Source organism: Hyla sarda, chromosome 13, assembly GCF_029499605.1.
Source record: "Hyla sarda isolate aHylSar1 chromosome 13, aHylSar1.hap1, whole genome shotgun sequence".
NCBI lineage: Eukaryota > Metazoa > Chordata > Amphibia > Anura > Hylidae > Hyla > Hyla sarda.
The window spans coordinates 47004878-47030251 of NC_079201.1; the positions used below are offsets into that span (position 1 = coordinate 47004878).

A 25374-nucleotide genomic window follows, 5' to 3' on the forward strand; every position below is an offset into this window, starting at 1 on the left:
AGTGATTACAGTTACATCTAGGGACTCACAATTACATATTTTCTGATCAGCAGCGTTCTCTTTCCTTTTCTTCGCCATCCAGTTAAGACCGCCATATCGATCTCTGTAGGACGAACAAGTTAGACTAGGCTTGTAACATCTGCAGAACAAACATGTTAGACTACGCATTGTTCCAGTGCCCTCTCTTCCTCTACACAATCTTCCCATCTATATGCCCAGAATAGAGGTATGTGGTATTGTATCTACCCCACAGCAGGTAAGATGCAAGTAGTTCTCTTCCCAGCAAATTAAACAAAAAATGGGGTGAATAAAGTGATACCCATATGAATTGCTATAAAAAATTACTTTTATTGGTTTCTAGTTAAAAAAACACCCATATAAGTGACCCGGATTGGGTTAAAAATTAGTTGTACCATAAATATATACCCAACACTTTCCAATGCTTTCGGCAGTTTCCTCAGGGGATCGGTGATGGTACAATCATTTATCTCCTATATGGTTGACGCAATTGCCAATAGTAAGTAAGTGCAATTGCAAGTAGGTCCTAGTATAGACACAATAATAATGCATAAATAAGCGCACAGTAATAGTGCATGAATAGGCACTTCTGGAGGGTGCAATAGTCCTGGCTCAGACACACCACAGTAAGCGCACAGAAACTCAGTTCCACATTACTTATTCAGCCATTTAATATTTTTTTTTTCCATATAAGCCTATAGCTGTGCAGTGTGAGCATACGTAAGTAAATATAGATACTTAGCAGCGGACTGGTGTGTTTCCCAGGATTGATCTCTATACCTGGCGAAACATTTAGAAGTCCATCTGCCCCGTTTGGATATGTGCCGGAGCGCAAACTACATTGGTAGGGAGCCACGCTGCTGGCTACTGGTGCTCTGGATATAGGCCATCTATAGGCCCACAAACTGTAATAATGCCTTCCTTGGTGTCCTGCACAGTAAAAAGGCAAGAAGGTAGGTAACCAGGTAGGTACCTAGGTAGGTAGATAAGGAAGCCCGATATGTAGGTAGGTGGCTAGTCCGGTAGGTAGGTAGCCAGGCATGCAGGTAAGTAACTAGCTAGGTAGTTAGGTAGCCAGGTATGTTGTTATCCAGGCAGCTATCTCGGTAGCCAGGTATGTAGATAAGTAGCTAGCTATTTAGGTAGCCAGGTATGTATGTATGTATGTAGTTAGGCCGTCATGTATGTAGGCCAGGTAGGTACAAAATTGAGTAGGTAGGTCGCAAGATATGTAGGTAGGTAGTTAGGCAGCCAGATATGTAGGTAGTTAGGTAGCCAGATGTGAAGGTAGTTAGATAGCCAGGCATATAGGTAAGTAGTTAGGTAGCCAGCACCCCCTCCACCCAGTAAGGATTCCAGAGTCTAGTCTCGGGAGGGGCACTATCACGGTAATTTGTGTTGCCGGAAAGAAAACAAAGTGTTGCTTACAGAACTTACAGGTAGGTAGTGTCCCCCAGTTAGGTGTGTCCCATGTAGGTAGTGGCCCCTAGTAGGTCATGCCCCCTGTAGTTAAATCCCCCAGATTACTGTCCCCTGTATAAAAACTCCTATATAGGCTATGTAGGTAGTTGGTATCCCTCCTATTACTTCGGTACTTCATCCCCATATGAGCTAGGGAAGAAAGGTAGTAGATAGTCCCCCACCATTTGCTAGTCCCCCACATTAGAATGGTAGCAGAAGCCCCCACAGTGACATCATCGGCACCTGCATTGTTCAGGGGGTGCGGAGGTCAAGCCTCCTCTCAGTGCGACTCACACAGAAAGGAGGCTTTTCATCTGCATGCATGTGAGCCGCGCATACAACTCAAAGCAGCACTCGCCTGCCTGGGAACTTTGGACAAGTGTCCTGGATCCCCAGTAGCAGAGGTGGGCCCTTTACCCAGCCAGGCTCTCAGACCACTTCCGAATAGACCAGCCAGTCGGCCTGCCCCTGTAAGGCAGGGACTAATGGGTTGTATATACATGACAGACTCGAGAGTCTTTGGATTCCAGCTGACATGCCAAGCTCATAGTGTTGTCAGTCGGGTGACATAGAAAGCACCCTCTCTTTATTTTAACAGCTTATAGGAGTACTCCGGCGAATATTAACTTAGCTGCTATCCACATAACAGGAGATAAATAGCTGATCTCCAGGACGGGATCCCACTCACTGAGAGCGTGTCATCTACAGTTAGACTTCACAAACTCCATGATGCCAAAGGGCTGTACTCGGGTCTTATCTGCACTCCCATGGAAATGAATGGTGCGGATGCCGGCTGCAGCACACGCTCCTCATCGAGCCCCGGGTCCTGTCTCTGTGATCACGGGGGACACCAGCAGTCGCCCTGCAATCAACTACTTATCCCCTATCCACAGTTAATTTTCACCGGAGATCTCCTTTAAATGCTATGATCAGGATCAGTGTTATTTTGATTGGAGTATCAGCTGTGTAGTACAGCCAACATCCAAAAGTGATGGTGCACCATAACTGTGGCAAAAAGTTACATCATGGAAATAACCCACAGGGCAGAAAGGTTTAACAGGAGACAGCATATGAATATGTAAATTAGTTTTGTGTGGTAGGCTACATTTGTTGCTTTGAAACTCCCTGTATATCGCTCAGTAACTGCTGGTAGCTATAGAAGCTTCCCTGCTCCAAAGGCATCAAGTATCAAAGCACTACTGATACCTTGCACACAATTTAGAATCATATCCCTAAAGCATACTTGAACAGTCAGAAATTTTTATTTACTCTTAAATTTTGGTAAATAGTCTTAGTTGTATACAAATTTCTTGTAAATTGTCAATAAATCCAACACTATTTCATTAATCCAATGCATTTAACTTTAACCATTCTGTCCAGGATGTTATAGAAATTTACATGAAAACTGATTTATTCCGAGCTTGTTCTGAAACTCTTCCCAAAGTTCGTCTTTATTTTGTTTTCTTAGCGAATAGAGGAAATGTACTACAGCAACCTTACCAACTGGAGGTAAATTCTGGGGAAAGTGCTGTCATGAAGTGCACTATAAAGGAATATAGAACTAAAGGAGCAAATATGAGGAAGCGTTTCGAGAAAATTTTGTTCATCGGACCTAGTGGTAGTACTATAGCTACAAATTATGAGGATCGCTTGTCATGGTCTGGAGATATGACAGACTTTATTTTAACATTAAATAATCTTACAGTAAATGACTCCGACATTTATCTTTGCGATACAATAACACTGGATACTACTGAGATCTGTTCTTTTGGAACCTTACTCATTGTGCGTCCACAAGTCGGTGAGTGTTTTTTTTTATTATTTTTATTTGTTTTATTATATTGATATACATGTAAAAGCCATTTATTTGTTTCTACAGACAGAATAAGATGAGAATGCAGGAAAAATGTATCCAGAAAAAACTTTGTAAATTATTTACATTTTTTTTAAAGCATTCTTTCACAAAACAACATGCTATCTGATTCCGAACCAAATATACAGCCATAGGAAATGATCAAGCATTGACGAGAATCCAAAAGATCTAAAAACCAATACTATACCTAATCTCATGGTCAGGGATACTCAAGTGCTTGATACCTAGAACATAACAAATTCCATTTCATCCTTTTAAGGCTAGGTTTCCACTTGGTCCTTATTGCAAAAAACACCAAGAAAACGCTCATTCTGCCGCCCGGTTTATTTTCTGTAAAAAAATTAAGTATACTATGGCCAGTTGTTACAGTAGTTGCAAGTCAATAGGGAACTGAAAAATGCCATATCCGCTTGGCGTTTTTCAGTTTAGCGCTATTTTAACCCCTTCATGACCCAGCCCATTTTCACCTTCATGACCTGGGCATTTTTTGAAAATCTGACCACTGTCATTTTAAACATTAATAACTTTGGAATGCTTTTACTTATCATTCTGATTCCGAGATTGTTTTTTCGTGACATATTCTACTTTATTTTATCGGTAAAATTTCACTGATATTTGTATCCTTTCTTGGTAAAAAATCTAAAAATTTCATGAAAATTTTGAAAATTTTGCATTTTTCTAACTTTGAAAGTCTCTGCTTGAAAGGAAAATGGATATTCCAAATAAATTACATATTGATTCACATATAAAATATGTCTACTTTGTGTTTGCATTAAAAAATTTACAAGTTTTTACTTTTGGAAGACATCAGAGGGCTTCAAAGTTCCGCAGCAATTTTCCAATTTTTCTCAAGATTTTCAAAATCTTAATTTTTCAGGGCCCAGTTCAGGTTGGAAGTGGATTTTAAGGATCTTCATATTAGAAATACCCCATAAATGACCCCATTATAAAAACTGCACCCCCCAAAGTATTCAAAATGACATTCAGTAAGTGTTTTAACCCTTTAGGTGTTTCACAGGAATAGCAGCAAAGTGAAGGAGAAAATTCTAAATCTTCATTTTTTACACTCGCATTTTCTTGTAGACCCAATTTTTTTATTTTTACAAGGGGTAAAAGGAGAGAAATCACCCTAAAATTTGTAACCCAATTTCTCTCGAGTAAGGAAATACCTCATATGCGTATGTACAGTGTTCGGCGGGCGCAGTAGAGGGCTCAGAAGGGAAGGAGCGACAATGGGATTTTGGAGAGTGAGTTTTTCTGAAAGGGTTTTTGGGGGGCATGTCCCATTTAGGAAGCCCCTATGGTGCCAGAACAGTGGACCCCCCCACATGTGACCCCATTTTGGAAACTATACCCCTCATGGAATGTAATAAGGGGTGCAGTGAGCATTTACACCCCACTGGCGTTTGACAGATATTTGAAACGGTGGACTGTGCAAATCAAAAATTTTATTTTTCATTTTCACAGACCACTGTTCCAAAAATCTGTCATACGCCAGTGGGGTGTAAATGCTCACTGCACCCCTTATTACATTCCGTGAGGGGTGTAGTTTCCAAAATGGGGTCACATATGGATATTTATTGTTTTGCGTTTGTCAGAACTGCTGTAACAATCAGCCACCCCTGTGCAAATCGCCTCAAATGCACATGGTGCACTCTCCCTTCTGGGCCTTGTTGTGCGCCCCCAGAGCACTTTGCGCCCACATATGGGGTATCTCCGTAGTCGGGAGAAATTGCGTTACAAATTTAGAGGGTCTTTTTTCCCTTTTACCTCTTGTGAAAATGAAAAGTATAGGGCAACACCAGCATGTCAGTGTAAAAAATTTATTTTTTTACACTAACATGCTGGTGTAGACCCCAACTTCACCTTTTCATAAGGGGTTAAAGAAGAAAATACCCCCCAAAATTTGTAAGGCAATTTCTCCCGAGTGCGGCGATACCCCATATGTGTCCCAAAACTGTTGCCCTGAAATACGACAGGGCTCCAAAGTGAGAGAGCGCCATGCGCATTTGAGGCCTGAATTAGGGATTTGCATAGGGGTGGACATAGGGGTATTCTACGCCAGTGATTCCCAAACAGGGTGCCTCCAGCTGTTGCAAAACTCCCAGCATGCCTGGACAGTCAATGGCTGTCCGGCAATACTGGGAGTTATTATTTTGCAACAGCTGGAGGCTCCGTTTTGGAAACAGTAGCGTACCAGACGTTTTTCATTTTTTGGGGGGAGGGGGGCTGTGTAGGGGTATGTGTATATGTAGTGTTTTTTACTTTTTATTTTAGGTTAGTGTCAGTGTAGTGTAGTGTTTTTAGGGTACAGTCACATGGGCAGAGGTTCACAGCAAGTTTGCCGCTGGAAGTTTGAGCTGCAGCGCAAAATTTGCGCCATCTCAAACTTGCAGCACTCACTGTAAACCTCCGCTCATGTGAGTGTACCCTGTACATTCACATTGGGGGGAGGGGGCAAACATCCAGCTGTTGCAAACTCCGAGCATGCCCTTTGGCTGTCTGTGCATGCTGGGAGTTGTAGTTTTGCAACAGCTGGAGGAACACTGGTTTGGAAACACTAAGTTAAGTAATAAAATTTCAAGTGTTTTGCAACCAAACTTAGTGTTTCCAAACCAGTGTGCCTCCAGCTGTTGCAAAACTACAACTCCCAGCATGCATGGTCTGTCAGTGCATGCTGGGAGTTATAGTTTTGCAACAATTGCAACAGCTGGAGGCACTGAGGTAGGAAACGGACAATGTTTCCCAACTAGTGTGCCTCCAGTTGTTGCAAAACTACAACTCCCAGCATGCCCAGACTGCCAAGGCATGCTGGAAGTTGTAGTTCGGCAATATCTGAAGGATCAGATGTTGCCGAACTACAACTTCCAGCATGCCTGGGCAGTCTGGGCATGCTGGGAGTTGTAGTTTTGCAACATCTGGAGGTCCACAGTTTGGAGACCACTGTATAATGGTCTCCAATCTGTGCTCTTCCAGATGTTAGAGAACTACAACTCCCAGCATGCCTGGACAGACTGAGCATGCTGAGATTTGTAGTTTTGCAACATCTGGAAGAGCACAGATTGGAGACCATTATACAGTGGTCTCCAAACTGTGGACCTCCAGATGTTGCAAAACTACAACTCCCAGCATGCCCAGAAAGCCAAAGGCTGTCTGGGCATGCTGGGAGTTGCAGTTTTGAAACTCTCAGAGGCAGCAGTGAGATCGCTTTACGGCGATCTCACTGCTGCCAATGAAGATGCCGCCCTGCTGCTGCAAACTCACCTCCGGGACGCAGCACAGCCGGGACCGCCTGGAGGACGTCGCTCGCCGCCGGGACCGCTCGGGACACCGCTCCGACGGGTAAGTGACGCCGGGGGACGGGTCAGGGACACTTAGCAGAGCGGTGTGTGTCCCGATCCCCGTGATCGGGACTCACACACCGCGCTGCTAAGTATTCTGATAGCGAAACGCTGCTATCAGCTAGTCAGATTTGACCAGCTGATAGCAGCGATCGCTGGGGGGGGGGTGGGGGACGAAACCCCCCGTGGTCGCACGGTAAGATGGCTGGCTATCAGTGATAGCCACCATCTTTCCGGGCGCTGCGGGATGCCGCGAGTAGCGGCAGTAATGTCCATGACGTACCTGTATGTCATGGGTCGGGAACACCTTGCCACCCATGACGTACAGGTATGTCATAGGTCGGGAAGGGGTTAATCCATTTGGCGTTTTTTTTTTTTTTTTTGCAATTTTGGGCTCCCATGTAGTTTTTGAAAAACATCCTCATTTTGAGACTTTGGCGTTTTTTTGGGGAAAATCTTGGTGTTTTTCTCCTACAGAAGTCAATGGGAGTGAAAACACGCCAATAAAAGCCATGTGGGTTTTAACATTGGCGTTTTTTTTTTTTTTACTTTTGTGATCCCAAAAAGGGATGGAGTTAGCTTTTTTTTTTTTTTTTTTTTCTTTTTTTTTTTTTAAATAAAATTTTGTAGGTTACTGTTAAAAAAAAGAAATAAATATGGGGTTGGGGTGGAAGGGATGGAAAAAATGCTAGGGAACAAAATTTATATATTTTAGCACACACTTTTTAATAAATTTTCAATCATGGACCAATTTATGTGAGACGGCAGGGACCTAAAAATGTAGCCGTTGTAGCGGAATGTGACCCTCCGCACAGGGACACACTTTTCTGCTTTACAGCCAGCTCCCTCTCACTCCCTAACCCTAATCGCAACCCCTATCCCTTACCCCTAATCCTAACCCTTACCCCTAAACCTAACCACTAACCCCTAATCCTAACCACTAACCCCAAATCAGAACACTAATCCTAACCCTGATCCTAACACTAATCCTAAACCCTAATCCTAACCCTTTTTCCTAACCCCTAATCCTAACTGTTAATCCTAACGACTACCCCTAATCCTAACCCATAATCCTAACCCTAACCCCTATTCCTAACCTTTAATCATAACCCTTTCCCCCAATACTAAACCTAACCCCTAATCCTTAACCCTAATCCTAACACTAATCCTAACCCTAATCTTAACCCCTAAAAGCAATCAGCACTGAGAAGGGCTGAGAGTGCTGAGCTCAGGAAACATTCAGCTACGGGTCACAGTTTTTTTTTTCCACTTAACCGGCAATATAAAAAATGGATAAAGGGGCCATTTCATTGTAAAAATAATATATTTTTAAAATACATTTTGTGAAGCTTTTTATTAATAATGTATTTTAATAATGTGTTTTATAAAGTGTGTGTGTGGTTTTTACAACTTTTAAACTTTATTCTGTATATTTCCAACCTTATTTAGGTACTACATGCTGGGGGCTGTAGTACCTGCACTAATAAACAGTTCGCAGCGGATGTCACTCCTGACACCCGTTGCGATCGTCCTTTATAATTTATAGAAGCCGACGGCCCACTACACTTCTCTACAATTCCTGCCAGGCACTGTACTCCTCTGTGATGTGAAGTTCTCTTCAAGTCACAGATTCACATATGCTGCTGAGAGTTGTGATTGCCCGGCACCATCAGGCCAATCACAACTCTCAGCGGCATATATGAATCAGTGATGTGAAGAGAACTTCACATCACAGAGTACAGTGCCAGGCAGGGGAGCAGAGAAGTGCGTCCGGTCGCCGGCTTATAAAGATTATACAGTAGGATCACAACAGGTGTCAGGAGTGACAGTCACATCACTTGGCACCAGATGGTGTTGGCCAATCACCGCTCTGAGCAGTATATAGGAATCAGTGATGTCAGTTCCTATTCACATCACTGTCCAGAGTACAGACCAGAGATGCAGAGCACAGAAGAGAGCTGCTCTGCATCTCAGTTATATAAAGAACAATCGAAATGGGTGTCCCTTATTGCAGGTACTACAGCTCCTAGCATGGAACAGTCTGTTCCATGCAGGGAGTAATAGTATTAGTACCTAAATAAGGTCGGAAATATACAGAATAAAGTTTAAAAGTTGTAAAAAGCACACACTTTATAAAATACATTATTAATAAAAAAAAGTTTCACAAAACTCATTACAGTCATGTCCATAAATGTTGGCACCCCTAAATTTTTCAAGAAAATTAAGTATTTTTCACAGAAAAGGATTGCAGTAACATATGTTTTGCTATACACAAGTTTATTCCCTTTGTGTGTATTGGAACTAAGCAAAAAAAAAAAAATAATATAAAGGAGGAAAAAAAGCAAATTGGACATAAGGTCACACCAAACTCCAAGAATGGACTGGACAAAATTATTGGCACCCTTTCAAAATTGTGGATAAATAAGATTGTTTCAAGCATGTGATGCTCCTTTAAACTCACCTGGGGCAAGTAACAGGTGTGGGCAATATAAAAAAAAATCACACCTGAAAGCAGAAAAAAGAAGAGAAGTTCACTTAGTCTTTGCATTGTGTGTCTGTGTGTGCCACACTAAGCATGGACAACAGAAAGAGGAGAAGAGAACTGTCTGAGCACTTGAGAACCAAAATTGTGGAAAAATATCAACAGTCTCACGGATCCAAGTCCATCTCCTAGATTTGCCTTTGTCCACAATGTGCAACATTATCATGAAGTTTGCAACCCATGGCACTGTAGCTAATCTCCCTGAGCGTGGATGGAAGAGAAAAATTGATGAAAGGTGTCAACGCAGGATAGTCCAGATGGTGGATAAGCAGTGGATAAGCAGCCCAAAACAAATTCCAAAGATATTCAAGCTCTCCTGCAGGCTCAGGGAGCATCAGTGTCAGCGCAAACTATCTGTCGACAATTAAATTATATGAAACGCTATGGCAGGTGACCCAGGACACAGAGACCTAAAAAAAAGCAAGACTACATTTTGCTAAAATTAACTTGAGGAAGCCAATATCCTTTTGAGAAAAATGTCTTGTAGACAGATTAGACCAAGATAGAGCTTTTTGGTAAAGCACATAATTTTCCTGTTTACCAAAAACGGAATGAGGCCTACAAAGAAAAGAACACAGTACCTACAGTGAAATATGGGGGAGGTTAAATGATGTTTTGGGGTTGTTTTGCTGCCTCTGGCACTGGGTACCTTGAATGTGTGCAAGACCTCATGAAATCTGAGGATTACCATTGTATTTTGGGTCACACTGTACAGCTCAGTGTCAGAAAGCTGGGGTTGCGTCCGAGATCTTGGGTCTTCCAGCAGGACAATGACCCCAAACATATGTCAAAAAGCACCCAGAAATGGATGGCAACAAAGCGCTGGAGAGTTCTGAAGTGGCCAGCAATGAGTCCAGATCTAAATCCCATTGAACACCTGTGGAGAGATCTTAAAATTGCTGTTGGGAAAAGGCCCTTCCAATAAGAGAGACCTGGAGCAGTTTGCAAAGGAAGAGTGGTCCAACATTCCGGCTGAGACGTGTAAGAAGCTTATTGATGGTTATAGGAAGCGACTGATTTCATTTTTTTTCCCCCAAAGGGTGTGCAATTATATATTAAGTTAAGGTTGCCAATAATTTTGTCCAGCCCATTTTTGGAGTTTGGTGTGACATAATGTCCAATTAGCTTTTTTCCCTCCCTTTTTTGGTTTAGTTCCAATACACACAAAGGGAATAAACATGAGTATAGGAAAACAAGTGTTACTGCAATCCTTTTCTGTGAGAAATACTTCATTTTCTTGAAAAATTTCAGGGGTGCCAACATTTACGGCCATGACTGTAAATAAACATATTATTTTTACAATTATATGGCCCCTTTATGGATTTTCAATATTGCAAGTTACATTTTCATGTCCCTGACTGAAAATATAAATTTTATTCCATACAATTTTTTTCATCCCTACTGTAAAATTATAATTTTTTTTGGTCTTAAAATAACACCTGCAGGGAAGCTGCCAAAGGGGCCAAAAATGCAATTTACACATAAAGACATAGGGAAAATCACTGGCAGTTTTTCAGCGTTTTTTTCATCAATTCTTATTGTACCCAAATATATGTTGTTCTAAATTACACCATCCAAAACACCATCCAATACTATACAGTACTATTGGCTAATAGAAAATCCTGTTTGGGATTTAGATTTACACACAGCCTTTGCACATGGGTGACAAAAATCCAGGTACAGATTTATTTTTTATTTTTTTAAGAAAGAGCAGAAGCAGGCAGAAGTGGGTAAACAAAAAAAAAAAAGATGCATTTTTGTTTTATGTTTTTTTTAGTTTAAAAGTTATGTACTTTCTTTATTAAATGGACATATTACTGCACAAGCACCGTTTACCCTTGCAAAATGTCTTTAGTTGATGTGATCTCTTATACTGGTCTATGTGATTATCAGAGATTTAGGGATATTTAATGTACACTGTGAAAGGTGGTTAATATTTGCACTAAAATACACAGTTGTAGTGTTAGACATGTGCCAGTTTCTCTCGTAAGTCTGAAAGGAGCTCAGAGCCGTTGTCATTTCCTCTCTTACAAATAGATATAGTTCACAGGGTATGAGAATATTGAATGCAGTTTCCATAACTGGAAACAATGACAATATTACCATACAGCACAGCAACAGTTTGGACTGTGTCGAGACCGGGGCATAAGCAGTCCTGCAGTTCCCAACATAGACATTGGTGGCAGCACAGAGCAATGTGTGGGCACTAACTGCTGCCACACAATGAGTAAAAATATGTAACACAAAAATAGTGAATTCTTTTAAATTAAGTTTAATTGCAAATTAATATAACTTAAAGAAGAAATGTATTTCCCCTTTATAAAATGGAAAATATTCCATCCACACTTGTTATCTGAATACTAGTTTAAGGAAATCTTTCTTACAGTTCTGTATGGTAATGTCAAGTAACAGAAAGTAAGGTAAAAATGTTAGGAACATTTAGAACATGTACCTATCATAACTGAAGTATATTAAACTAGAGGACTAGTATAGCATAACAGATAAATATATAACCAATATATATAATGCAGGAAAGAGAAAAATGTCCAGCGCTTGACTCGGGGAGCAGGAACTTTTAATTAGAATCCACAGGAAAACATACAGGAGCACAAATGCGTGTGACGCGTTTCGGCTTGTTGTCACCAGGCCTTAGTCATACACTGTATGACTAAGGCTTGGTGACAACAAGCCGAAACGCGTCACACGCATTTGTGCTCCTGTGTGTTTTCCTGTGGATTCTAATTAAAAGTTCCTGCTCCCCGAGTCAAGCGCTGGACATTTTTCTCTTTCCTGCATCTTACTTGGGCGTAGTCCACGCCAGTTCGTGCGCTAGAAGGTGAGCTGGTACATACTTACAATATATATAATATATTGACCAGATATCTCTCATCATCTACACATTTGTCATCCTTTTTTTTTTCCTTCAGAAAAAGCAGTATATCAAGATAAAGATGCAGCCAATGAGGAACAAATCTGTGGAAAAACTTCATTTTCTCTCATTTCGTATATCATCATTCCGGCTTTGTTTGTTCTCTGTGTGGTTATTTTCATGTATATGAAACGTAAAAGAACAGTAAGTTGTGAAAGATTTTAAACTTAAAAAGTTACTGGGATGTTTTTTTTAAATATTACTAAACATGTAAAATCTGCAGGCATTACATTATTTTTTTCAGGTGCTATAGTTCCTTAACATTGCAGATATCAGAGTTTATCAAATATCACAGTGATAATGGTGTCTGTCAGCGTTTCTAGTTGCCCGTGATTCAGGCAGCATGAAACTTGTGACAGGTTCCTTTGTACCTCAATTCAAACTGCCAATTCCTCACAATGTCTGATTCTCCACGTAGATCTTTATCTATGATTGGTATATTTAACTGTTTCTCTGTTCCTGTGCCTTGTATGTTCCTCTCTTTTTTCAGAACTCTCAGCAGACACTCATCTACATAGAGCCAATGTTTTCGGATCCATAAATAAAAAACCTGTACCTGTTTAATTTCAGGTGATGCTAGCTATGCAGATCCTGGTACTGTGCACGCACAAGCACACACACCCATCCCCGTTCTGTTCAACAAAAATAACATCACTCGCAGGCAGAAACAATCAATGGCAAGCTTCTGCTCAAAATGCTGGTCTTGCTCACCTAGTGCTAAACACATTTGGGCGTGGGGTGTAGTATATAGGACTAGGTTTAGGGGTTACTGTGCCCTAACCCTTGGCCCTAACACCTAACAAAAACGCTAACCATAATTCTAACCCCATAGTGTAACCTCGAAACCTAAACATAATCCTATACACTGCCACCCCTGTGCATTAAGCACTAGGGGGGAGATTTTTCATTGCTTTTAGAGCATTTTTGGCACAGTTCAGGCGCAAGCAGCATATTTTGAGACTTTTATGGACCTTTTGATATAGACAGTTTTATTCTTTTTGCCTCCCCTTAGAACTTTTTCTTTTTGACCATGCAGTGGTCACGTATTTATCATTTGCGACATTTGTCAAAAGTCGATATTTTGTGCGCAAAGGTACTTTTGAAGGCGCAAAGCTACACCACCTACCAGTAGGCGTGAGAATAATTTCTAACTTCCACAATTCAACCTTTAACCTCTTGTAGATGACACTCCCACTCCCCTTCTATGACATGCCCTCAGGAGCTGAGCGAGGGTCATAGCTGGATGGTCTTGGTGGCTATTTGCCACCAGGACCCATCTCTAATGCCAGACATCAACGATCACAGTGATGACCGGCTTTAACCCCGTAGACACTGCAATCAAATTTGATTGTAGCGTCTCAAATGCAAGTAAAGATGACCCGGCAGCTCTGTGAAAGTAAGTAAAAACACCTAACCTGCCTAATTCAGGACCCGGGAAAGTGTCTACTTCCCTCCCTCACAAGCGTCTAGAAAAAGTGTATGTGGTAGAGCTTTTCCCACCACAGCAGAGCTGTGCAAAATTCATCATCCTGCTGCACCTTCTTGATAAATAAGATGCACCCTAGTCAAACCCACCACTCAAATAAACATGATAAAATAGCTCTACCGTAGACTTTCTTTGATAAATCTGGGCCTAGGTGAGCATAAGCAGCAGAAGCACGATAATCAGAATGGCTCAGACATTGATTAATGTAATTTGTTCTGAACTGAGTGAGGATGGGCATGTGTGCTTGTGCGTGCGCAATACCACAACCAGATTTCTGGTGGGTAATGACACAACCCCAGCAAGGTACTGATGTTGCCATCCTAGTACCACTTTCTGTGCTCCGCAGACACATGTCAATAGTTGGGACCCCATGTCAATAGTTGGGACCCCATGTCAATAGTTAAGACCTTTTCTAATCATTAGTCATACCCAGCTGTCTGTCCAAACTGGCTGATGCCCTACATAATAGTGAAGAGCATTAGTTGGATTAAGCGACCAGCCAGGAAGTGATAATTGGAAGGTTAACGCTTCAAAGGGATTTTCTGACTTTACAAAAAATACCAGGGGCAGGGATTGGGAGGTTAAATCCTCCCAGTCTTTTCCCCTGGCAATTTTTTATTTTTTTTGGAAAGGCCAAGAAACCCCATTTAACAAAAAGATAAGCAGTAAATCAGAAAACAACAATTGTATTGCTTTTCGTCAATAATCATGTATTATCTGTGAATGTTAATGCTGCTCATGGTGACATTTACATCTACACATGGTGTTACCTGTATATAAAGCCAGCACCCACAAGTGATGTAGTGGTCACAGTTGTGGCTCAGAGAAGACAGAAAATATGATAGATATCACCTTTATATCCTGTCACTAGATTAAACTGCACCTAAACAGTCTGATACAGTCATTTGGGCACTATATGGGGGATTGGAGTCCATAAATAGTAAGGAGAATTTATCAATGTTATTAAGTCAGGTTTTGGCATTTTTTTTGCAAAGCCCTAGCAGGCTGTTCCTGTGGCTGTGTTATGGGGTACAGCATCTGGCATCAGTGTCTGTGTGCAGCAAACCCTTTTGTTTAAAGCGGTACTCCAGTGGAAAAAAAAAAATTTCAAATCGACTGGTTCCAGAAAGTTAAACAGATTTGTAAATTACTTTTATCAATAAATCTTAATTCTTCCAGTACTTTTCAGCTGCTATATGCTCCACAGGAAGTTGGATAATCCTTTCCAGTCTGACTACAGTGTTCTCTGCTGACACCTATGTCCATGTCAGGAACTGTCCAGAGCAGGAGCAAATCTCCATAGCAAATCTCTACTGCTCCGGACAGTTCCTGACATGGACAGAGGTGTTATCAGAGAACACTGTGGTCAGACTGAAACAAACCACACAACTTCCTCTGGAGCACACAGCAACTGTTAAGTACTGGAAGGATTAAGATATTTTAATAGAAGTAATTTAACAAATCTTTTTAACTTTAACAAACATTTTTTCCCACCGCAGTACCCCTTTAAGACAGAAAAAAATCCCACAATGCTCTAGACATGCTCACAACCATTTTTTTTTTCGGATTAAAATTTTTTCGGTTCTGTTAAACCTTCGGGATATAGTAATTAGTTTTATTCTGTTTTCGGATGCATTCGTATATTTTTTTTCGGTTCTATTCGGAAACTGTTCGGCTTTCGGATTAATTCGTTATTTCGGATCTATACATGTCGTTAGTTTTATTTTAGTTTTCGGCCAATTTCGTTATTCGTTTTTATGGTTATTGGAGATGGAGATTCCTTTTTTAATAAAATTTGGTAGGGTACCATTAAAAAACTAAAATAAAAAAGATTCAGTAGTGAAAGAAAAAAATTGTATCTAACGAAATGTATCTTTTTTATAACAATTTTTTTTATTCATTTTTAAACAGGGATCAATTAATGTGGGCGGGCAGGGCACTAAAAATGTAGCCTACAATAATTAAAATGTAGTGTGTGTGTGTTTTTCCACTTTTTTTCTTATTTTTTTACATTTTTTTAGATAGTACTACTACTCCTAGCATGGAGCACACTGTTCCATTATGGGAGTAGTAGTACCTGTACTAACTGACAAATCGCCTGTTGCGTTCCTCCTGTATAATGTATAGATGCGGCAGCCGCTCTTCTATGGTCCCCTGCACTGACGTATATATACACCTATTCATATTTCCCGCAGAGAGTTGTGATTGGCCAGATGGTTCCAGACAATCATAGCTCTCTGTGAGAAATAGGAATATGTGTATATATACGGAAGTGCAGGGGACCATAGAAGAGCGGCCACCGCATCTATACATTATACAGGAGGATCACAGCGTGTCAGGAGTGACATTCACTGTGATCTTTCCTTAACTGCAGGTACTACCGCTCCGAACATGGAGCACACTTTGCTCCATGCTGAGAGCTGTAGTATCTGCATTAATAGACAGATCGCAGCGGGTGTCAGAAGTTATACTCTTATACTGTCTATTAATGCAGGTACTACAGCTCCCATCATGGAGCAGATTGTGCTCCATGTTGGGAGTAGTAGTACCTGCAGATCACAGCGGGTATCACTACTGACATCCGCTGTGATCATCCTGTCTATAGCAGAGATGCACAGCGGCTGTATACAGTGCTCGCATCTCTGCACTATACTCCGGCCGGTCACTCACTCATTCATATTTCCCTCAGAGAGAGGTGATTGGCTGCAACCATCTGAAAATATGAATGAGTGATGTTCTATTCACATCACTGCCCGGAGTACAGAGCAGAGATGTGAGCTCTGTATAGAGCCTCTCGCATCTCTGCTATATTATGGATGGTCGCATCGGGTGTCACGACTGACACCCGGGGAGATATGTCTATTAGTACAGGTACTACTACTCCCATTACGGAACAGTCTGTTCCATGCTGGGAGTAGTAGTACTACCTAAAAAATGTAAAAAATTGAGGAAAAAAATAAAAATAATTTTGTTTTAACAAAAATAAAATTAGTTTTTCACAATTTCGTAGGCATGTACAATTCGGTTTGTTACGAATTCGGATTCGTTCGGATGTAAATATTTCGTACATTCGGATCAATCCGTATGTACAAAATATGAACAATTCGGACAAAAACTAATTACGTTCGAAACGAATTGCACATGCCTACAATGCTCCCTGAAATAACTGAAAAAAGTAATAATTAATAAAAATTACTGAAAATTCACTAATGGAAATGGATGGAAAATATCTATATATTTGTGATTTTATTTATTTTTATTTTAACAGAAGGAAAAACAAAGCTTCAATCAAAACACATATGTCGATATGACACAAACCCTCCGTCGGAACACAATGGGAAATTCTTTCATCTATAACCAAACTCAAAATGGATCGGTTCCTACTTAATTTTACATTTGATTTTATTTCAAATGTTGCCTCTAATACAGCGAGGCATTTTATGGACTATGAAAAAAGTGTGTTTTGTTTCTACCCTGTTTGCAAATGTTTATATGCATCTGGTGGTGCCTGTATAGTTAAAAATGCATTAGTCAGTTTTGCATGATCAAGTCTGGTTGCCATGGTATCAAGGAGTAAAGTGAGTACTCTGATTACCTGTGGCCTGCTGGGTCACCCCATGCCTGTTGGGTGCAAAGATTTTGTGCCTTTCTCAGGGGTTAGGACTCAAGGTTGGAATTAGGCTTTTATCCCCTTCCTGACCAGACACCTTTTGCTTTTTTTGGTACATGCAGATACGATAGCTATAAAGTTTTCAATAATCTGGCATCTGGCTTTATTGTCATGTCATTTTTATTCTAGTACATTATTATTTGTGCCAATTGTATATATTTTGCCATATGTAGTATATATATATATATATATATATATATATATATATATAATGATACAGATGCATTTATCAGCAATATCTTATTTTGCTTTTGTAGACAATAGATACAATCAAATAGTGATGCTCTTAGCTTTATCTTTATCAGTTATTAAACAATCACATGACACATAAACTGTACGTATCACCCGTTTTGCTTAATAGCTGTGCATGATATTGCATGTTTTGCCTGGGGCCCCTCTAAGCTTAAAGGGGTACTCTGCCCCTAGACATCTTATCCCCTATACAAAGGATCTCTGCGGGGGCACCCCAGTCATCCGGTGCATGGAGTGAACTTTGTTCCTTGCCTGATGACAAGGGGTGCAGTGCTGGAGGCTCATGACATCACAGCCACGCCCCCTTGTGATGTCATGCCCTCCCTCTCAATGCAAGTCTATGCCCTCCCATAGACTTGCATTGAGGGGGCGTGGTCGTGACATCACAAGCCTACGGTGCCACAACCTGCAGTCTAAACTAACACGGGGTGCTGCAGGGAGATGGGGGGGGGGGGGTCCCAGCAGTCCCTAGGGGATAAGATGTCTAGGGGAGGGGTACCCCTTTAATCTGTATTGACAAATTTCCTAGTAATGATGCCCTGGCTGATGGTGTGTGGAAAGCCTATGATGTTAAATGTGCAGTGTAAACATTTTTATCTTACACAGGGCTTAATACTTTTGATATTTATAAAGATGTTTTCCGACCTCAACCATGTGTGTCACTAATATTCGCTCACTGTGGGGAATTTATCTAAGTATTTATGCCAGGTTTCTTGTATAAAAAAGTTGTAAATTTATGCTCAAAGTTCAGAGCTGGCGTAGATTTCCCTGTGCAACATACGGCCCCAGCATTGTACAGGCAAATTTATTAAGGGGCCATTTCCCCTTAAGGCTATGTTCACATGGCAAATTTTTAGAGCGGAATCCACTGAAAAAATTCTGCTCGGAAATTCCGCTGCATTTGATTTCAATTGGATCCTGCTGCACTGTGCACATGAAGGAATTTGGGAAATCGCGATTTTGGTATCCTCAGAAATAGTGAATAAGTTCATTGTTTCTGCGGATTCCACTAGGAAATGCATTGCCGTCTACAGAGGCTGCGCATTTTAGAGCGGTCCTAGCGCCAGTGAAACACACAAATGTGCTGAAGGTCCACCTATGTTTTTCAAGGGACATTTTGCACATTTTTTACTGAACATAGCCTAATAAATCTGCCAAGATGTACGTCAGAAAAAGTTTACTTTAGACCGGCGTGAGATATGCTGGTCATAGTAAATTACCACTGTGCCCAGTAAAGCTTTTTTATTACATTTCAAGAATGATACACAGAACAACAATGCTATAATATAATGCTATAAAATAATATATTATATAACTATAATATATTAGCGCTTATGAGTACAGTGATCCTCCCAACCTACGATGACCCAGACATACGATCATTTCAACATACGATGACCTCTCAGAGGCCATCGTATGTTGAAGGCAGCATCAACATACGATGCTTTTGTATGTCGGGGCCATCGCATAAACGGCTATCCGGCAGTGCTGTCTGCTTCAGCTGCCGCCGGATAACAGTTTAATGTGCCCCTTGTGCGCCGGTGAGTGTCACTCACCTGTCCCCGACGTTCCGGACCGTCCTCTTCATGGTCCGCTGCATGGCCGCTCTCCTTCGTCGTCATCCAATAGGAGCAGCGTGCGCAGCAACGTGATGACTGTGATGGAGAGCGATGATCCGGGTCATTACGGGTCTATGGTGACCCGGTGACCCGGAATAGAAGGGGGATCGCGGGTGTCCATGACACCCACAACCCCCCTGAAGAGATAGGAGTGAGGTGGCAGGGGTGCCACCCCTCCTATGCCTGCTATTGGTGGTCTAGACGCGACCACCAATAGCAGATCGGGGGTGGGGGGGTTTACTTTCGTTTTCCCCCTCCTGCCCACCCACAATAGGCAGGGCAGGACGGGGAAACCCGACAGGGACCGGTGCCGAAGATCCACTTACCGATCCGGAGGCTGCGGGCGATGGAGATCGGCGGGCGGCGACGGAGATCGGCGGGCGGCGACGACTTGCGGCTGGATCCTACGGAAACCGGTGAGTTGCCTAGCGACATCTGGAGGGTACAGTCTGAGACCACTAGATAGTGGTCTCTAACTGTAGCCCTCCAGATGTTGCAAAACTACAACTCCCAGCATGCCCAGACAGCTGTTTGGGCATGCTGGAATATGTAGTTTTGCAACAGCTGGAGGGCTACAGTTTGAGACCACTATATAGTGGTCCCTAAACTGTAGCCCTTCAGATCTTGCAAAACTACAACTCCTAGCATGCCCAAACAGCTGTTTGCTGTCCGGGCATGCTGGGATTTGTAGTTTTGCAACAGCTGGAGGACCACAGTTTGGAGATCACTTTGCAGGGGTCTCTAAAACTGTAGCCCTCCAGATGTTGCAAAACTGCAAATCCCAGAATGCCCAAACAGCTGTCTCGGCATGCTGGGAGTTGTAGTTGCGTACCTCCAGCTGTTGCATAACTACATCTCTCAGCATGCCCGTTGGTGATCAGTATATGCTGGGAGTTGTAGTTTTGCAACAGCTGGAGGCACCAGTGTGCCTCCAGCTGTTGCTAAACTACAACTCCCAGCATGCACGGTCTGTCAGTTAGTTTTGAAACAGCTGGAGGTTCCCCCCCAGGTGAACGTACAGGGTACATTCACACGGGCAGGTTTACAGTAAGTTTCTTGCTTCAAGTTTGGGCTGCAGCACTTTTTTTGCCGCAGCGCAAACTCCTAGCGGGAAACTTACTGTAACACGCCAGTGCAAATGTACCCTAAATACACTACACTACACTAACACATAATAAAGGGTAAAACACTACATATAAACCCCTTACACTGTCCCCCCCCCCCAATAAAAATTAAAAACGTATTGTACGGCAGTGTTTCCAAAACGGAGCCTCCAGCTGTTGCAAAACAACAACTCCCAGCATTTCTGGACAGCCACTGACTGTCCAGGCATGCTGGGATTTTAGCAACAGCTGGAGGCACCCTGTTTGGGAATCACTGGCGTAGAATACCCCTATGTCCACCCCTATGCAATCCCCAATTTAGTCCTCAAATGGGCATGGCGCTCTCACTTCAGAGCCCTGTCGTATTTCAAGGAAACAGGTTAGGGCCACATATGGGGAATCTCCATACTACGAGAAATTGCACTACAAATTTTTGGGGGATTTTTCTCCTTTTACCCCTTATGAAAAGGAAAAGTCGGGGGCTACACCAGCTTGTTAGTGTAAAAAATAAAATAATTTTACACTAACATGCTGGTGTTGCCCCCTACTTTTTATTTTCACAAGTGTTAAAAGGAAAAAGACCCCCAAATTTTGTAACGCAATTTCTCCTGAGTACGGAAATACCCCATATGTAGACGTAAAATGCTCTGCGGGCGCACAACAAGGCTCAGGAGTGAGAGCGCACCATGTACATTTGAGGCCTAAATTGGTGATTTGCACAGGGGTGGCAGATTTTACAGTGGTTCTGACATAAACGCAAAACAATAAATACCCACATGTGACCCCATTTTGGAAACTACACCCCTCACGGAATGTAATAAGGGGTACAGTGAGCATTTACACCCCACAGGTGTCTGACAGATTTTTGGAACAGTGGTACGTGAAAATGAAAAATGTAATTTTTCATTTGCACAGCCCACTGTTCCAAAGATCTGTGAAACGCCAGTGGGGTGTAGATACTCACTGCACCCCTTATTAAATTCTGTGAGGGGTGTAGTTTCCAAAATAGGGTCACATGTGGGGGGGGGGGTCAACTGTTCTGGCACCACGGGGGGGCTTTGTAAACGCAGATGGCCCTTGACTTCCATGCCAAACTATTTTTTTCCCAAAAGCTCAACGGCGCTCCTTCTCTTCTGAGCATTGTAGTGCGCCAGCAGAGCACTTGACGTCCACACATGGGGTATTTCCATACTCAGAAGAGATGGTGTTTTTTTTTATTTTGGGGGGCATTTTGTCCTATTACCCCTTGTAAAAATTTCAAATTTGAGGGAAAACTAGCATTTTAGTGGAAAAAAATTAAATAATTTACACATCCAGATTTCACGAAAAGTCGTCAAACACCTGTGGGGCGTTAAGGCTCACTGGACCCCTTGTTACGTGCCTTGAGGGGTGTAGTTTCCAAAATAGTATGCCATGTGGGTTTTTTTTTTGCTGTTCTGGCACCATAGGGGCTTCCTAAATGTGACATGCCCCCCAAAAACCATTTCAGAAAAACTCACTCACCAAAATCCCACTGTCGCTCCTTCCCTTTTGAACACTTGACATACACATATGAGGTATTTCCTTACTCGAGAGAAATTGGGCTACACATTTTAGGAAGATTTCTCTCCTTTTACCCCTTGTAAAAATTCAATAACTGGATCTACAAGAACATGCCAGTGTAAAAAAATGAAGATTTTGAATTTTCTCCTTCAATTTGCTGCTATTCCTGTGAAACACCTAAAGGGTGAACAAACCTTTTGAATGTCATTTTGAATAATTTGAGGGGTGCAGTTTTTTATAATGGGGTCATTTGTGGGGTATTTCTAATAATAAGGTCCTTCAAATGCACTTCAAAACAGAACTGGTCCCTGAAAATTTTCAATTTTGAAAATTTTGTGGAAAATCGGAAAATTGCTGTTAAACTTTGAAGCCCTCTGATGTCTTCCAAAAGTAAAAACATGTCAACTTTATGATGGAAACATAAAGTAGACATATTGTATATGTGAATCAATATATAATTTATTTGGAATATTCATTTTCCTTATAAGCAGAGAGCTTCAAAGTTAAAAAAATGCGAAATTTTTAATTTTTTCATAAAATTGTGCAATTTTTCACCAAGAAATTATGCAAGTATCAACAAAATTTTACCACTAACATAAAGTAGAATATGTCATGAAAAAACATTCTCGGAATCAGAATGAAAGGTAAAAGTATCCCAGAGTTATTAATGTTTAAAGTGACAGTGGTCAGTTGTGCAAAAAATGGTCGTGTCCTACAGTGAAAATTGGCTGGGTCCTTAAGGGGTTAATGTCTTGTCCCCTCAACACACAGCCCTTAATGTCTAAATCTTGGCAACAAAAGTGAGTACACCCCTAAGAGGAAATGTCCAAATTTGGCCCAAATTGTCAATATTTTGTGTGGCCACCATTATTTTCCAGCACTTCCTTAAAGGGGTACACCTCTGTCCATCTCAGGAACTATAGCAAAATAACAGAAATTATCCCTCTCAAGGTGCTACTTCTCCAGATGGAATCACATGAGGAATCAGTTGAGATAATGAAGATTTTTATTATTCGTGTATACACCCTTCCTCAGATTTGCAGGACATAAGACAAGTAAGAGGGATATTCATATACTGGCGGGTAAAAAAAATTGGGGGGAGGAGTTACATGTTCAGGTAAGGTCACATGCTAAACATGAGATACTTAAAAAACATACAAATCGATAAAAAACATTAAAATAGTAGTAGAATCTACTATAGTGGGGAACATGGAAAGGGATAAATAATTCCAACAGCGAGAAGTTTATCTCCAAGGTGAGTATCGAGGTGGAGGATTGAACTGTATTGAACTCTATGACATCTGAGTTCTGCGAAGGATACAAATGAGGCTTATGGGACACGGCTTTCCAAGATGCAGACATAAACTGATGAAAGGAAATAAATGTAATATAATCAAAAGACAAAACTATAACATAGAGGTTGCGAGTGTCGCTGTTACCGGAATGATATTATGTGGCACATATCAGATGGAAAATCTAGTAGTTGGCACAATCGCCACACTCCAGGTGATGTGGGTAGAAGCCAACCAATGATAAGAAAAAAAAAACTGAATGTAAATAATGGATACAGTTTATGAATGGAGGTTACGTGGTGGTCACATAATATGGTACCAACCAATAAGCGACAGAGTATAACGGACCAAGGTGGAGAAAGCTGGAGTTGCCGCTGGCAACATAAAAACAGAATATGGATGCATAATTCAGTTTTTTATGTCTCATATTGCCAGTGGCAACTCCATCTTTCTTCACCTTGTTCCATTATACTCTCTCTTATTGGTTGGTACCATATCCCGTGACCACCACAAGCCTCATTTGCATCCTTCATAGAACCCACATGTCAATCACCGGAACATCTACATGCGGTTCAAGCCTCCACCTCGATACTCACCTTGGAGATAAACTTCTCGCTGTTGGAATTATTTATCTGTTCTAGTGTTTTAATCTCCAACTCTTTCCATGTTCCCCACTATAGTAGATTCTTCTACCATTTTAATGTTTTTTATCGTTTTGTATGTTTTTTATGTATCTTATGTTTAACATGTGACCTTACCTGAACATGTAACTCCTTCTCCCAAGTTTTTTATCTGCCAGATTTTGGCGTTTTTTTTTCCAGTGTATAAATATCCCCCTTGTCTTATGTCATGCCAATCTGAGGAAGGGTGTATACCCGAAACACTTCATTGGTATAATAAAAATCTTCATTATCTCAAGTCATTCCAACAGATTCCATCTGGAGAAGTAGCGCTTAGAGAGGGATCATTTCTGTTATTTTGCTATACTTTCTGTGGACAGACTGAGGCCTGTCTCCACATCCCTACGGCATTGCAACACTCCCAGGAATCCACCAGATATCTAAACCCACTTAGTTTGGGTGATATGCGCATATATATTGCGCTCCAGGTGAGCACAATACAGCCTTGTTTGTGCAACTAGTTACTTGGGATAACGCACTAGGCACCTTGTGTGGTTTCGCTTTTGTCTTCTTTCATCACCTGTCAGGAATTGTCCAGAGCAGGAACAATTCCCCATAGCAAACCTCTCCTCCTCTGGTCAGTTCCTGACATGGGCAGAGGTGCCAGCAGAGAACACTGTGGACAGACAGAAAAGAAATTCAAAAAGAAAAGAACTTCCTCTGTATTATACAGCAGCTGATAAGTAATGGAAGGATTTTAAATATTAGTCATTTACAAATCTGTTTAACTTTCTTGCACCAGTTGATAAAAAATAATAATAATAATTCCACCGGAGTACCCCTTTAACCCCTTAAGTACCCAAGACGTACGCGTACGTCATGAGTCCGCTCCCCAGCTATAACGCGGGGCCACGGCGTGACCCCTCGTCATAGTGGGTCGGCCCATGGCCGGGACCCGTGGCTAATAGCGCTCGGCATTGATCGCGGTGCCGTGCGCTATTAACCCATTAAACGCGGCATTCAAAGTTGAACGCCGAGTCTAAAGTGAAAGTGAAACCATGCCGGTTAGCTCAGGGAGCTGTTCGTGATCACCGCGGCGAAATAGCGGCATCCCAAACAGCTTACAAGACAGCTGGAGGATCCCTACCTGCCTCCTCGCTGTCCGATCGCCGAATGACTGCTCAGTGCCTGAGATCCAGGCATGAGCAGTCAAGCGGCAGAATGATTGATCAGTGGTTTCTTATGAGAAACCACTGATCAATGTAAAAGATCAGTGTGTGCAGTGTTATAGGTCCCTATGGGAGCTATAACACTGCAAAAAAAAAAAGTGAAAAAAAAAAAAGTGAATTAAAGATCATTTAACACCTCCCCTTTTAAAAGTTTGAATCACCCCCCTTTTCCCATAAAAAAAACTGTGTAAATAAAATAAACATATGTGGTATCGCCACGTGTGGAAATGTCCGATTTATAAAAATATTTTGTTAATTAAACTGCACGGTCAATGGCGTACGCGAAAAAAAATCCAAAATAGTGCATTTTTGGTAACTTTTTATATCATGAAAAAAATCTATAAATCCTATCAATGCTAAAAACTTCAGATCACAGTGCAAAAAATGAGTCCTCATA

General features: G+C 41.5%; 1 protein-coding gene across 1 annotated transcript in view; it reads left to right on the forward strand.

Annotated features, from left to right (window-relative positions):
* The window catches only part of LOC130297544 (uncharacterized), a 33367-nt gene extending 15158 nt beyond the window's left edge, over positions 1–18209 (forward strand). The window contains exons 2-4 of the mRNA XM_056550113.1: positions 2948–3280; positions 12163–12308; positions 16919–18209. Of these exons, the coding sequence (XP_056406088.1) occupies positions 2948–3280; positions 12163–12308; positions 16919–17038 (599 nt within the window). The 3' untranslated portion in view covers positions 17039–18209. The remainder of the gene's footprint in view (positions 1–2947; positions 3281–12162; positions 12309–16918) is intronic.
* The last annotated feature ends 7165 nt before the right edge of the window (positions 18210–25374 follow it).